General features: G+C 39.7%; 2 protein-coding genes across 2 annotated transcripts; both read right to left on the bottom strand.

Annotated features, from left to right (window-relative positions):
• Nucleotides 1-959: 959 nt before the first annotated feature.
• On the bottom strand, nt 960-4158 carry LOC139656934 (hatching enzyme 1.2-like). The gene is made up of 6 exons (XM_071534576.1): nt 4126-4158; nt 3428-3497; nt 3226-3340; nt 2267-2439; nt 1565-1646; nt 960-1113 (listed from the first exon to the last, which is right to left on the bottom strand). Exons 1-6 carry the CDS (start codon nt 4156-4158, stop codon nt 960-962), a joined length of 627 nt encoding a protein of 208 aa, XP_071390677.1.
• A 2780-nt stretch (nt 4159-6938) lies between these two features.
• On the bottom strand, nt 6939-15229 carry arv1 (ARV1 homolog, fatty acid homeostasis modulator). Its single transcript, XM_071534577.1, has 5 exons — nt 15128-15229; nt 14210-14329; nt 13926-14079; nt 13065-13289; nt 6939-9324 (listed from the first exon to the last, which is right to left on the bottom strand). The coding sequence occupies exons 1-5, from the start codon at nt 15221-15223 to the stop codon at nt 9197-9199; spliced, it is 723 nt and encodes a 240-aa protein (XP_071390678.1). The 5' UTR covers nt 15224-15229; the 3' UTR covers nt 6939-9196.
• Between the last annotated feature and the right edge of the window lie 516 nt (nt 15230-15745).

Raw genomic sequence — 15745 nt, 5'->3', positions numbered from 1 at the left:
CGGCGCAGCCAAAGGGATCACAAGGCAGCTTCAGGTCAGGCAGTCAGTCAGTCATCTGTTGCTCCGTCAGATGGCCTCTAGAGGGCGTCTTTGACTGCGAGATGCAGTGTTTCCCATACAGAGGCACAAAAAGTTGGTCATCGTATAGAAATGGATCTAAATCGATCTGTAATGCGCCTGATGTGCGCATCACTTAATGTCTGTAATTTGGAGATGTACAGACAGCAGACCAGCAGCATTGAACTCAATCCACACAGTCTCCCGGTGTGAAAACAAAAGTGAAATTTAACATTCCACAATTTGCTCCAAACTTGCTTGTGTTAGTAACGGGATTTGTAAACAGTTACTCATCTTCTGCTGCCCTACATTATTACCTCCGCCAAGGAGGTTATGTTTTCGGTGCCGTTTGTTTGTTAGTCTGTCTGTCAGCAGGATTACGGAAAAACTACTGGCCTGATTTTCATGAAACTTCGTGGAAGGGTGTAGCATGGGCCAAGGAAGAACCCATTAAATTTTGGAGCGGATCCAGATCCGACTCACGAACAAGCAGTAATAGCACGAACCTTGGCGGAGGTCTGTGCTCTCTGAGTGCCCATCTAGTTATCTTGTGGTATTTAAGTAACATTAGTGGAATTAGGTCATTTAACCGTGTCACAGTGCTTCAGTGCATAGAATTGAACACATGCACCGTGGGTCTTTACAGGATCTGTGCTTGCTTTTTTTGTGGCCCCATTTCCAAGTTTCTCAATTATAACTTGTTTGGATGACTTAGTAACTTGTTCGGACGAAGAAGAATAAAGAAGCCTGAAGTGCCTGATGTGTAGTTGTTTACACAACGTGAATATCATATAGTCGTTTCACAAACTGGAAATGTTGAAATAGCATATTGCTGGTTCTCTGACAAAGCAACTCTTGGTGGATAAAGTGTGTGTGTGTTTATGAATAATGACAGGATTATGTTAGGCCTGCAGTATGATAAAATAGTCGTTACCACAGTGGTAGAGTGTGTTCAGTCTCTGTATATCTAGCGGGCTGAGGTGTGTTCTCTGACCCATCTGCACTCCCTCCTGCTTGGACAAGATGGTCGGACTGGTGTCTGCAGTGAAGAAATACCTGCAAGAGAACCAAAAAGGACAAGTTGCTAGACTCAGGCTAATGGCATCGCTATATTCCATGGCTTTGTTGCATACTGACTGGCAAAGGAATTGAGGTCTGCTACTCAGAAATAATACTTTACACATCTAATCATTAGATCACATTCCCTTACATAAAGTTAATTTATATAGAAGCTTTTCAAAAATCCTGTTTACAAAGTGCTTTATAAAGATACTGGATAAATAAATATAAAATAAAAAAAATTGTAAATAAATTAGTGAATAATAATGACAAAAAAAAAAAGTAAGAATTCTTAAGAGAAAGCAAGTTTATAAATATGGGTTTATGAAGGCATTCAAAGAATTGCTTTAGCTACCCTAAACTGCTGGTGCAGGTAAATAATGATAATTAGCTGAGACTAAAGAAAAAAAAAAAAAAGAAAAAAAAAATAGAATGGGTTAGGACTTACTTCCCATAATGCATTATGGAATCGATGTCATACGGTAGGTTTAGAGTGTTCCCATGTTTCATCTTGAAGTTCTTCTGTCTCCCTTTTGAAAGAATCACAACATATTCAAATGAGCGAATATTTCATAAAAATGTGTGAATGTGCATATCACACTGCTTTTCCATCCCTTAGAATTAAGTCAGAGTGCATTTTCCCCATTGTTTCAATCTGATGAATAAATACTGTAATATACAGAGGGATTTTTTTTGAGGTAAGGTAAAAATGTAAGTGTTAAAACAAAAAAAATTTGGATTTTTTGCCATTTTTTCATGTAATACCTCCCATAAAATAGAAGAAAGAAATTAAAAAGTCTCTAAATTACCAGTTATTTTGTCAAGAAGCAGCTTTTCAAATTTGGTGGCCATATCTACGTTTTGAAAAGAAAGTGTTTTGCATACAGTGAATAGACCCATGTCATTTTGAGAAAATGGGTGGGTTTTTTTTTTAGCTCATTTTGTGCAAGGTGTACTTGACTCAGATATAAACCAAAATGTATAACTTAACTATTTATAGCCGTTTATAATGATTTTTTTGTATATTTAACAAAACTGCAGTAGTTCTACAAGCAAAATGTAATATCTCAAAACCGACCAATCAAGTCAAAATGGTAATTTTCTCTTGTGGTGCCTCCAGACTGAACTCCCAGTCAACAGAAGTGTTTACCTGACATGATACTCTGCCACTGCACAGTGATGTATTGGTCCCGGTCCATGCGTGTGTGTTCATGATGCAGGCCCAGGGCATGGACGACCTCATGGCACAGGTTCCCCACACTGCAGGAGCGGGCAAAGTACACCGGCTGGCCCCCTCCTCGACAACCAACATAGGAGGCACACCTGTGTGTGTGTGTGAGTGTGAGTGAGAGAGAGAGAGAGAGAGTGTGAGAGAGAAAAGTAAAAAAGAGAAGAAAGAAAAGGAGAGAAAAGAAAGAAAGAAAAAGAGGAAAGAATTCTAAAAAAAACCCATTTCTACAAGTTCAGGTAAAATCAAACAAATCAAATCATGATCACATCAAAGGAGAAAACATAACACAAGATATTTAAAAAACTAGAAGGAAGAAAGAGAGAAGAAAAAAAAAGAGGGAAGAAAGAAAAAAGAAAGAAAGAAAAATAAAGAAAAAAGAGAGAAGAGAAAGAAAAAGAAGAAAGAAAGAAAGAGAAGAAAGGAAGAAAGAAAGAGAAAAAGAGAAGAAAGAAAGAGGGAAGAAAGAAAAAAGAAAAAGAGAAAGAAAAAGAAAGGAAGAAAGAAACAAAAGAAAGGAAGAACGAAAGAAAGAAAGAAAACGAGAGAAGAAAGAAAGAAAGAAAACGAGAGAAGAAAGAAAGAAAGAAAGAAAAAGAGAGAAGAAAGAAAGAAAGAAAGAAAGAAAAGGAGAGAGAAGAAAGAAAGAGAGAAGAAAGGGAGAAAGAAAGAGAAAGAAAGAAAAAGAGAAGAAAGAAAGAAAGAAAAGGAGAGAGGGAAGAAAGAAAAGGAGAGAGAAGAAAAGAGAGAGAGAGAGAAAAGAAAGAGTGATAGCGACACACTACAGGCCTTTAGACTGATAGGACAGGTGTATTTTCACGTAAAAACCTCGCTCAGTGGAACTTGAACACATGAAATCATCCCAGCAGTGGACAGCTCACCCTCTGCCGTTCAGGAAGCGCAGGTAGTTGAGCTCTGTGGTGTGCTTATGGAAGCGTATGCATGTGTGATCTGATATCATCTTGAGGGCAGCTAGGATGTTCGCCTCTCTATCAGCTGTTGGGGTCAAAGCACAGAAACATGTTGTCCGTCTTATACTCTAGTCACATGTTAGGAAGGACCGGTTACAACGACACAACTCACCCAGTCGATCGTCCACAGTGTAAGGTATGGAGATGTCCGACCACAGGCTCTCCACAGCATTCCTGTCTTCCTATGAGTTTAGACAGCAAGACATCGAAATGTTACAACTACTGCCCATGGTCTTACAGTCCCATATAATACACTGTAAAAAATGCCCATCTTAACAAGTCATTTAGTCTCTTACAGAGGTGTGACCAAGTCAACTTAGCTCAAGTCCCAAGTCAGTCTCAAGTCTTGAGGCACAAGTCTCAAGTCAAGTCCCAAGTCTAAATGTAGATTACCAAGTCAAGTCCAAGTCATTAATCTGGTCAATTCTCTGGACACACACTCTTTGGCGTGATTTCCAGTCTTTAGAGCAAACATTTTGAAGAGTTTCCTGCCATAAGGCAAGTGATGTGAAATCATACTGTACATATTTGCTGTATATGAAATTTCATAGCAAGTGTCTCCTGATTTGGCCACAGTGATGTGCCTTATTTCAAGATATTGCCAATTGTTTTAAAAAAAAATTCTCAGGCAAAATTAGGTTGGAAACAAGTGAAAATATCTCAGTTTTCCCCATTGCATTTAAGGAAAACAATAAGACTAGACTTATTAAGTTGGACATTCCAATATAGTATCTTCCAAATATATTTCCAATATATGAAGTGCATCTTTCTTGAATCCAGCTGGAAACAGACATGCTTTCGCCATCTTACCGGCATCAAAATGTCTCCCTCTTGGACAATCATTTCTTCCTCTAGCTCTATGACAGTCAAACAGGTTAGTAACGTTAGGACATTGTACATTGTGGATCTCAAATCAGATACAAGATTTTAGAGATGTGATTACATCATGTAAAAGGCCTTTTTGTATGTTCTGCATGTATAAAATAAACAAAAGCTTTACCTTCCAAGGTTTCAGCACTGGCTGTCTGCGTCACATCAACCTTAAACGCAACAGTGCCTGTGGGAATTTGAGCACTTCGTTCTTTATATTGTTACAAAAATTAACCCCAATATGAATTCGAGTCTTTAAGCCAATGAGACACAGACCTATGGCAGCCGTAGTAGCGTTCTGGGTTTCGTTTATGGGAGCTCCACTGACTGAAATCAACAAAACCATGTTATAATCATTCCCGTTCAGCAGAAGATTCAGATTATGAATGCTTCAATCTCTACCTTGGGAAATGCAGATGAAGACCAGGAGCCACATGATGTTATATCAACAACTTCAACAGAGCAAAAGGTTAAAAAAAAGAACACAGATGGTTGGATTTGCTGCCTTTTCAACAGAGATCTGCCAACTAAAACACCATCAAACTGGCATCACAGCAACAGGTGTGATCACTTCCATTAATTATAACCTTCCAGCTTCAGACTGAGCAATAGAGGGCATTGTACGACAGTTAGTTCCGGTCGACTAATTTGATTGGACAAGAGGCATTCCATGAGTGCCGATCACAGAACTTGAGTTGTGTTCTCGTACTCGGGATTTGGCTGCTGCCTGGTCAATCCTGCCTTTCTTCACTGTCATGTGTGTGTTAGAAACTTTGTGACTCAAGATATTTCTCACCCATGATGTTGTTTCTGTCAACAAAGACCAGAGTGTAGTGCTCATTTTTGAGATAGAGCGCCTGTTTGACCTTTGTAAGGACCGAGCCTTGGCAGATAAAATGACCATGACATAGGTTATGTTGGTAAGATGATGCTCCTGATATTTGACAGCTTTGGACACATTCACAAACTGGCTGTTAAGAGCTTTACTGACTGCAAGTTTATCTAAAATGAGAGCTATAGGGTTCAGTCTCTGCAGTATAAGTTGCCGGTTTCATGTGGTGGAGATGATGACAATGCGTCCTGTATCCTTAAGTGTTCTTAAGTCTTGTTAAACCTCTGCAAACCTCTCATGTGAATAATAATGGAATTTACTGGATTCAATTAAAGCATTTAAAGTACCATCTGTCAGGTGAGAACCAAAATATCAACTTTTCAGGAACTAAGAAAAACAGCCTTATTTTTAGCTTGACCACCATGCATTTTTTCAACTTTCCACTGGGTTTTGAAAGGGTTTCATGAGCACCAAGGGTCATAGAACTTTTTCAACCCATAGAGCGGCATATAATCTTCAACTGAAGTTGCAACATGAAAATCAGCACAGTTGGAGTTACAAGGTTTTCACATGATAACAATATGTTTGTGTGTTAGAGAGAGGAGTGAGACTATATATATATCCAGTCAGCTCCAGAATGATTGGCACCCTTCATAAAAATGAGCACAAATGGCTGTAAAAAAAAATGTAATGAGTCATATTTTGGGCTCAAACATACGGGGGAGTCATACACCTTTATTTTATCACAGTAAGTTTTTCAAACACAAAATGTTTTATTAAGTAGTACAGTAGATGTATGTTTGGGGTTGTTATCTGGTTGAAAGGTCCTTCGACAGCCAAGTCTCAGCCTCAGAGGCAAGCAGGTTTTGGGCTAAAATATCCTGATTCTTAGTGGAATTCATTATGCCATCGATCTTAACAAGAGTCTCTGGACCACTAGCAGCAAAACAGCTTCTTTCATTTCTTGTACAAAATGTTGCCGTCACCTTGTATTCACACATTTGGGCAGCTGTTGCACACACTTACCTTTTTACACACACACTGTCTTCTTTCAACCTATTTGTGTCTTGATAATCTATAATTGGTCAGCTTTCTCTGCCACAATAATGATCTGTGGGTCTGTAGATGATGTAGATTGGGAACACAGTGGGAAATACACTTTAGCGCATCACCAATGTCCAAACTGTCTCGTTCTCTTCACTTCGTTTTAAGAGCTAAACATCAAAAGTGTGAATAGACCTTTTTCACAAACATGGCTGCCGTACGTTCGCGGGGTGTGGATCGGTTCTCACCATTGGCAGTAATGTTAACAAGCCAACTTTCTGACGCCCTGTGATAACTTATTTTGTGTTTCAACATAGTGTATAACACAATACAGGTGTTGTCATGTTGGTGCTGATATATCTTTCTGTTTCTGCTGTCAGACGACTGCGCAAGTAACTGTGATCGAGGGTCACAAAATGCTAACTGGCTAATCAAGGCTAACGCTAATTTCTGTACTGTTAGCATTTTGTGACCCTTGATCAAATCACTTTCTGTTTCTGTTGTCAGACGACTGGGCAACTATAAAAAAAAAGTGATTTGATCGAGGGTCACAAAACTTACTGAACTTGTCCCACAGCCTCCCAGTGTCACTCTGCTTCAAATCTATTAAAATACGTGTTGATAGAGTTTGTTATTCCCTAATCATGCTATGAACTTGTGGAATAAGGTGATCCAGACTGTGTTAATCCCCATAGACACTGGTGTGCAGATCCACCCAGGGCGAGGACACATTCCACATTAGTGTGCTGTCAACTCAGCTATTCACATGCATGTACATACTGGACAAATTTACTATGAGACGGATTTACAAAGCTCAAAAATCATAAAATACAAAGCAATTATATAAAAGTATAAACATTTTATTTTCTATTCTCAGACCAAATATATATATAAAAGAATGTTCAGATTGCACATAACAGCATATCTCTGTCTTTCTCTCTAACTCACTCACTCTTTTACATCATTTATCATGGAAGTGTCTGTCCCAGCCAACGGTTCAGCCTGTGATAGAAACTCTACAATAGCTTTTTCTACAATATTTCTGCTTCAGCATTTGAGAGAAAAGTCAAGAAAATATGGGGGCAAAATATGATAGATGGATGGAGGAGGATATATTCTCGGACCTCCGGGAAACAAAATTAGCTTCTGTTAATTTGAAAATTTAAGCAGTCAGTATCCCATTTTTATTAAAGAATTCTATGTAGCATTTTATCAATAAACCATCATTATTAAATCATTACCATCCTAATTTTAAGACATTAGTATAATTGCCGTAAACAACATCATAATCGAGAAGACTGGCAGCCTCTACCGGCCTCTACGCTGCATTTTACATTGTGAGCCACCTGGTCAGATTTGGCGGGAAATCTGCTGGATTGCTTTACGGCACAAAACAGGAAGAGGGCGCTGTTCTTCCAGAGCAAACGGAAGCTAAAGCCTTTTAGACTTTCTGGAAATGGCAGATGGTGGAAGGAGTGAATCCCTTCCGACATGTTGATCCTCTTCAGTAACGTCAAAGACACCAGGGAGGGGGAGGGAGGACAGGAAGCAATGGGGATGATGGGAAATGTGGTCTTCATTTTGAGAAATACTAGCATGAGCAATACCACTGGCATGAGATAGAGGCTAGCAATCTTCTCCACCGTGGTCTCATTTGTTTACAGTACTTATACTACGATATCACAATTAATTTTGATGATGATACATTGATGTTCAAAATTTTTATCTATGAGACACTCTCATTAGCACTAGATCTTGTAGCATGAGTCCTATAGAAATATGCCTTGTCTCTTCTCATGTGTCTGGCTTTGCAGCGGTTCATAATAACAGTTCATAATAGGCAAGTGTGGTAAGAGAGATCACTTCCAGTGTGGTGTGGCAGGATTTTACTCAGCGGTCTGTGAAACCTGCAATGAAACCTGCATCAAACCCTGCCATCAGTTCACACAGAACCTTTAAATGTCAACAGGATGAAGGTTTTCCTCACGCAGCCACACTTTTCTGATTGCTATCAAATCTCTTTTTTTTTCGGTAACGATCCGGTCTGGTTTTTAAAATGATTTTGGCCCAGCTTCGCCCCCTGACAATTCTTCCTGTGTAAGTCTTATGTGTGAGTGTCTGTGTGTGAGTTAAAGTAAGCATTTCACCAATGAGCTAAGGAATCTGTTGAGTGTTGGCTGAAACAGAGAACCTAGCTGTTGTCTAATTACGACCTCAGGGTCTCCGTTTGTGTCATTCTTCTGGGCCCAAGAATTAGACTACGCTTACCAGTAATTTAGATCGGGGGACAATTCCATACCATACCTCCTTTCTGGGGCTTTCTTAGAGCAACCCAATCTTGAAAACCTCCCTAGAATGGTGACTTGGGAGGTTACTATCCACATAAAAACTACAATGAATAACTTCTTCAGCATCCTTCCCAACAGAAGATGGACTAGTTTCTTATGCAAGGATACAACCACATGTTTCTCTCACAATAAGTGCCTCAGAGGTTTAAGTAATAATCCTTGCCATTTTCAAATTAATAAATGTCCTTTTTGCCAACTGATATAACACATTAGTGATTCAAGCTATAGCCAGTTCATGAAAGCTTTTACATTTAAACATCCGGAGTCTGGTAGGTCTTTCCTGGGAAAAATCCGATTTCCCACAGGAATTGTGCAATTTGATGTTTCTGGTTTGTTTGGAATAAATAGAAGAAGAACTGGGTAGTTAGCATGAGCAGTGATAGCCACCATGGCTGAACAGACAAAGAAAAGAGAAACTCCAACTGCATCAACAGAAAATCCAAAAGGAAAAAGGACGTCACAGTCCTGGACACACTGTTTGATTGACAGGTGATCTCTGGGAAGTGCAGAGCAGAAACACCACAGCAATGAGCACTGAGCAAAGATGGAGACTAAATAAAAAAAAAAATAAAAAAAACACAACTCAAGGATAACCAATTTAAACCTTGCATTTTTGTGTTTTCCAACCCAACGTCTAAAAGGGTCATTGCCTCGCTCTGGCCAAAACAGCAAAGTTCAGTTCAGTTCAGTTCAGTTCAGTTCAAGGTTAGCGTTAGTGTCACTTCTTAATCCCTGAGATAATCGACCCTCGTCTCAGTCTGACGATAGAGTGGAAGTCTGATGCGGGTCATTCGAATGTCAAGACGTCCTGGATGTTCCTTGGAAGCCTCTCCAAGGCCTGCGCCACACAGGTCTCTGACAGCAGGCCCATACACACCGCCATCAGCGACAGACGTCTGCTGCTATTCAGGATGACTGGAGGAGAAGAGATGGAGGGGAGGACAAAAAAAGAGAGGACAGAAGGTTGTGAGATTTCAAACACATTTTTTCCCATAGCTACTTTTTGTTTTCGTCTTAGTACAGGGTGTCGGAAAAGTCTGGGATGGGAAACCGGCAACTAAATGAATGTTTCCAGAGCGGCTTGATGATGGAATGGAGAAACAACTAGAGCAGTGGTTCTCAGCATGGGGTCTGGGGACCACCAGGGGTCGTTGAGGGCATTCCAGGGGGTCCCCAGCAAATTGATGAATTGTTAAACTTCATTATTTTGTCATTTTAAAATGACTATTTTGGTCATAGTTTCACTGTTATCTCTCTACCTACAGTACAGATAGTCATGGAATTCTGGACGAAATCATATCTGACAATAAAAATATTGTCAGATTTGGGTCCGAGAGACAAAATCTCATCTAATGGGGGTCCGTGGCCCTAATGTGGACTAAATTAGGGGTCCTTGATATGAAAAAGGTTGAGAACCACTGAACTAGAGAACTGAGGACTAAAACTTTCCTGTTATATAATGGATTAGTTTCTCAATGTTAGGGTTGTATGTAGTCAACAGTACAGGAGCAGGGCAGGAAAAAGATTTCTTGATGCAGATAAAGGAGAGTTGCCACCTGCCGATGTATCAAAATGTTACCTGAAGAATTAAACCCAACCCTGTAATCTCACAAGTCACAATCTGTTCTGTTTCGGGGCAAATGAATCATTCAAATTCAAGGCTTGCTCTACAGCCATCTTTCCGACCCCCAACCCCTACAAAAAAACTAACATATGGGTTGTAAATACTACAAAATGTAGTGAGAAAGTTCCTGCTTTGGCCACACCAACAGGTACTGACCTATTTTGCGCTTCACAACCATTATGAAGAGGAAAAGGTGCACAATAGGTTAGGGCTGGGCGATATATCAATATTATATCGATATTGTGATATGAGACTAGATATCGTCTTAGATTTTGGATATGGTAATATCGTGATATGGCATAAGTGTCTTTTCCTGGTTTTAAAGGCTGCATTACAGTAAAGTGATGTCATTTTCTGAACTTACCAGACTGTTCTAGCTGTTCTATTATTTGCCTTTACCCACTTAGTCATTATATCCACATTACTGATGATTATTTATCAAAAATCTCATTGTGTAAATATTTTGTGAAAGCACCAATAGTCATCCCTACAATTTTGTCAATATCGATATTGAGGTATTTGGTCAAAAATATTGTGATATTTGATTTTGTCCATATGGCCCAGCCCTACTTACAACTGAACATGTAGCCCACTTCGTAGAAAATACCGAGATATATATTGTGTATCGTCATTCAGCCTAAAAATACAGAGATATGATTTTTGGTCCATATCGCCCAGCCCTACAATAGGTATGGAATTTGTGTTTTCGAGAGTTTTTGTCTCAATCACGTCACTGAACAGAATCCATGGCAAGGGCATCCATGGATTCCGCCATGTTGTAATAAAGGGCATGCCCCTTAAAACGTCAAAAGTCGTGAACTCAAAGCTTTCAGAAAAATTTGACTTTCCCACTGGTGAACGCATCACTGGGTCATTGACTTGCAGGCGCCAAATACTGCAACTTCCAAATTTTGACTTCCTATGTAGAAATTCTACCTACATATGAAGCTTCCTTGGGTTTGAGACGGAGCCTCAGACTTATTGTAAAAAAAAAAAGAAAAAAAAAAAAAAAAGTGCACTTTGACATTATGAGTTATTGTGTGTAGATCAGTGCCCAAAAAAAATCCTAATTGAAGTCATTTATCCATTTATAATTCAGGCTGCAACACCACAAAGTGTGTCACTGTATATCAGTCTGACAACTAAAACGTAAAGACATAAAATATCAGATAAATTACTGATTTAACATGTATTATTTTTACGAGGACAAATATTCCAACAATGAATATTGCAAGCAGTCTGTTGCATTGTACTGCAGTATTAAACCAATATTACTGAGCTCTCAACACCTCTTTGAAGCATACTGGTCCAATAACCATTTACATTTTAGTCATATTGCTGAATCCCTTATACAGGATGATTTATAACAGGAGAATAAGCTTACATTCCTACATCACAATCAACATATTGTTTGATAGTAGCCAGGGGCACAAAATTGGGCCCCTGGCTACTATCCAGCACCCACAGACTTCTCAACAATTTGACACAACAATCACACACGACCATTAAGTACCAAGGCAAATCAGAAAAATGATCACACATGTCTAAACACCACATAAACCCAGTTTGATGTGAAGATTGGGGGAAAGGGAGGGGGGAAGCTCTGGTCTGTCTGATGGAGACTACAAGACTGCTAATATAAATACAACCACCAGATTCAGTAGAATATCCACATTAAAGCAAAAATTACTGATAAAAAGTTAGCTGGCCGGAAAGGAATCAGTTACCGGTTATTTCTATAATTACTGGCATATAGTTTATTTCGATAGTCATCGTAATTAAATGGGATATGTTTGGTATTTTGGGTAGGAGGCGATTTGTAGATCAGTCAGGTGATTCCTGTATGTTTTTGAGCATCTCAAAGAGTTCAATGTTTTGATGAACTGATCAACCCCTGAGAAGCCTATGAGCCTTTTTGATCATTAGCTATTCGTCTCTGAGACGATACTATCGCAGACTTGAATACATTTGAAACCATACCAAAAACCAGACTTTTGTGGCTTGATTTTTCAGTGTGTTAGAGTTACATATCAATACCTCCATCAAGAGGTACCTGACATATTCATAATTTTTTTTTTCAATCTTTTGTTTGAACAGCAGGTTGAAAACAGCTTCTAATGGCCTGTGAGTTGATATAAGGGCTGGGCGATATGGTTGAAATCAATATCATGATAATCATAAGGATTTTTCTCGATATCAATATATATCACGATATGGTTCATGTATGCAAAATCACGTTAAATAATCAAATTAATGTTCATCTCATTGAACCGAATGGTAATGTTAGGTGTGATGTCAAACAAAACTAGAAATATTCAAATAATATTCCTACCATACCTCATTTTATGAGAGTTTTTAAGTAAAATTTGCTTGTCATCATCAATTTAGACAGCAGAAATGTGTGTCACGATATTAAAATATCTTCATATCATCACGATATGATTCCACTGAAAGACGATAAACGATGATATTGAATTATCGCCCAGCCCTAGTTGATATTTGATGAGTTAAGCCAATCAACCAACTACAATGAGATGGGCATGTTATCCAACTTCTGCTCGCCTAAAAAGCTAGGGCTGAACGATTTTGAAAATATATCTAATTGCGAGTATTTTGACTGATATTGCAATTGCGATATGATTTGCGATATTAGAGGGAATGATCATTTTTACATCATTATTCTCATTTTCATTGAAAAACGTATTAAAATGATTATGGTGTTATTTTTTGCGGGGATCTGTACCAAACAAAGATGTTTTCTTAAGTCTGTAGAATATGATGTGTGGGCCAGGACATCTCTGCAGCACCACAATATTTCATTTAAAATGGAATTTCACCTTTAACAAATATTGCGCCTCCTGCGATTTGAAAATTGCAGTAGGCCATATTGCGATTTCGATAAAATTTCGAGTAATTGTTCAGCCCTACTAAAAAGTAGACATTATTACACCGTCTGATCATGAAACTGCTCCCATATCGGTCGAACTCTACAACCAACCACCGGACTGATCCTCAGACATGCTCCCCGTACCTCTGATAGCCTGTGAGTTGGAGGTGAGCACGAACAGCTTGATGAGGCCCAGGCAGAGCGGGGAGTAGTCGTGCTCCCAGATGACGGCGGGGATGAGGAGGATCTTGCCGTAGCAGGACAGCAGCAGGGCTCTGAGGAGCAGCCCCAGCTCCGGCTCCCCGCCCCGCAGGACGCCCACCGTCACCCAAAGGAACCACAGCACGCCGCCGCAGAACGCCGCCAGCTCTGAAGGACCAATAGGCATATCAGGGACCCACAGACGATGTTGTGGCAGACGTGATGTACATTAAGGCAGTGAATCTCAACCTTTTTCATATCAAGGACCCTTAATTTAGTCCACATTAGAGCCACGGACCCCTATTTGATGAGATTTTGTCTCTAGGACCCAAATCTGAGAATATTTTTATTGCTAGATATGACTTTGTCCAGAATTCCAAGAATCTCTGTACTGTAGGTAGAGAGATAACAGAGAAACTATTATCAAAACAGTCATTCTTCTACATTCTCTAACCGAGTTAACTTCTTATAAATTAAGTAATGCTGAAATTTAATCTCAAAGACCCCTGGTGGTCCCCGGACCCCACGTTGAGAACCACTGCATTAGATGTACAACAACAACAAGCAGGAGAATTGTCATTGCTTTTCTTTCTATCACTACATTGGTTCTAGTTAAAGCCATAAGTCATAAGCCATAAGTCATGTGACTAGCTATGAGAACATAAAAAAAAAGATATGTGCCCAGTAGATCATTGGCTCCGATGATCCATGCGAACATTTTATCATACACTATAGCAGTGACTCTAAAGTGATTCCAATAGTATCTAATAGGCATAAAGTTGAGCTCTGGTCCTATTATCTTACCGAGGGCAGCCAATCCAAACATGCCGTAGAAGTCCCATTCCTTGGTGTACCTGATGATGTCAGCAGGGTCACTGCTCTGCTCAGAGCCCTGCAGCAGGGACCACCTGAGGTAGGCCTCACACAGCAGGCAGAACACACACAACTTCCAATGGATCTGGAGAGGAGGAGGAGGAGGAGGAGGAGGAGGAGGAGGAGGAGGAGGAGGAGAGACACACACATATACATAAACACACACAAACACAAAAGTGAATGTGCATGAAGTTAAAATAGTTTAGGTTACTTACATTCAGAGTTGTGTTGAACAGGATGTGCCTGAATGCCTGTGTCTTGCACAGAATGGCATCAATCAGGATGATGACTGGGTCGTATTCTATATACTTGTCCACTGGCTTCTGGCAGGATTCCTGGAGGATAACACACGCAGGCATCGTCAACTCTACTTACTATACCTACTACCTACTGTTCTCTCGTATGGAGAGAACGCAACGCCAAACTCCATTCAAAATTCTGGGAATTTTATGTGGCCTTGTTTATCAGCAAAGATAAGACTCGAGTCGAGACCTTTTCTGAATTGTTAGAAGCCACTCTTTAATTCGGCATACATAAAGCCCATCGAGCAGCACATATTACAGGAAAGAAATCAATTTTAAAATCTGTTCATCTGTTACGAACACAAACTTCTTCCACCAGAATACACCGCGGTGGGGCGCTAGCGCGCCGTGTGAACCGATTCTAAAACTTGAGATTTTATTAAAATAAGAGCTGCTTGGTGGGTTATATATATGCCGAATTGAACAGTGGACCCTATTGGTTCATAAAATGTCTTAAACCATGTTCTAAGAGTTGTGTATGTTTGCCGACAAGCAAGTACCTATTAAACTGACAGTTTTTAAAAGAGAATTTCGTATCTCGGCTAGTTCAGCTGACAAACAAGCAGTGCAAGGATGAACACAGGCGGCTGATGGATACAACACAAGTCGGAAGCTTTTGCTACACACTGCCAACTTGACCAAATTCTGTGGACATTTAATAACTATCTCCTTTGAGCTTCTACATTTAAATATATCCTGAGCCATTAGTTTTAGATGGGAGTAAGAAGACAGCTAGCTAGCTAGGTCACAAGTTTGAACCTACACAGACTTGTTACATCGCTACACACACGTCCAAATAACTCAAAACCAGGGTGTTAATAGTTAACGCACACATATGGTTATCTTCAGGATCCCATTGCTGTAGTCCCTGTGCAGCTCCGTTGCCTTTTCATTACATTCAACACACCTAAAGACAACTTTACCCATTCTGTCTCGTACGAGCAAGCATGAGCTACAGTAAGACCGGAAGTGACACCGTTTTGCCTTCAAAATAAAAGCGCAAAGCTATAGCTTTTGGCACCGGAGCTCCGGGCGCGAAGTGTGTCTGTCGCCTTGGGATGCTCGTGGTTAAAATGCACCTTAGCAAGATTGTAGACATCCTCCAAGATGTATATGCTTTGTGATTGAATCTTTCTTTGTGTATTTCTGCAGCCCTACGGCACAGGCCTGTGAAACCGAGATTTTGGGGAAAAAAACAACTAAATACAGATTCATCTTTACATTTATTATTAACTTTCATTATGGAACTTTATATTACTCTGATGTAGTGGTAAATTTAAAGACGGGTAAACGGCCAGTCGGTGATCATCATAAAGGAAACAACTACCAATGTAAACAAAGATCCACCGTGGTTTCAGAAAAGCACTGATTTCTGAGGAAAATACCATGTCTTCATATAACTTAGATCAATTTGATACTACTTGCTATAATTTATACAGTGAATTTAAG

The sequence above is a fragment of the Centroberyx affinis genome, unplaced genomic scaffold (assembly GCF_046629955.1).
Source record: "Centroberyx affinis isolate AG114_WGS23_722 - 3 ecotype Tasmania unplaced genomic scaffold, CSIRO-AGI_Caff_v1 ptg002583l_1, whole genome shotgun sequence".
Lineage (NCBI taxonomy): Eukaryota > Metazoa > Chordata > Actinopteri > Beryciformes > Berycidae > Centroberyx > Centroberyx affinis.
This window is presented reverse-complemented; position numbering and strand designations above follow the sequence as displayed.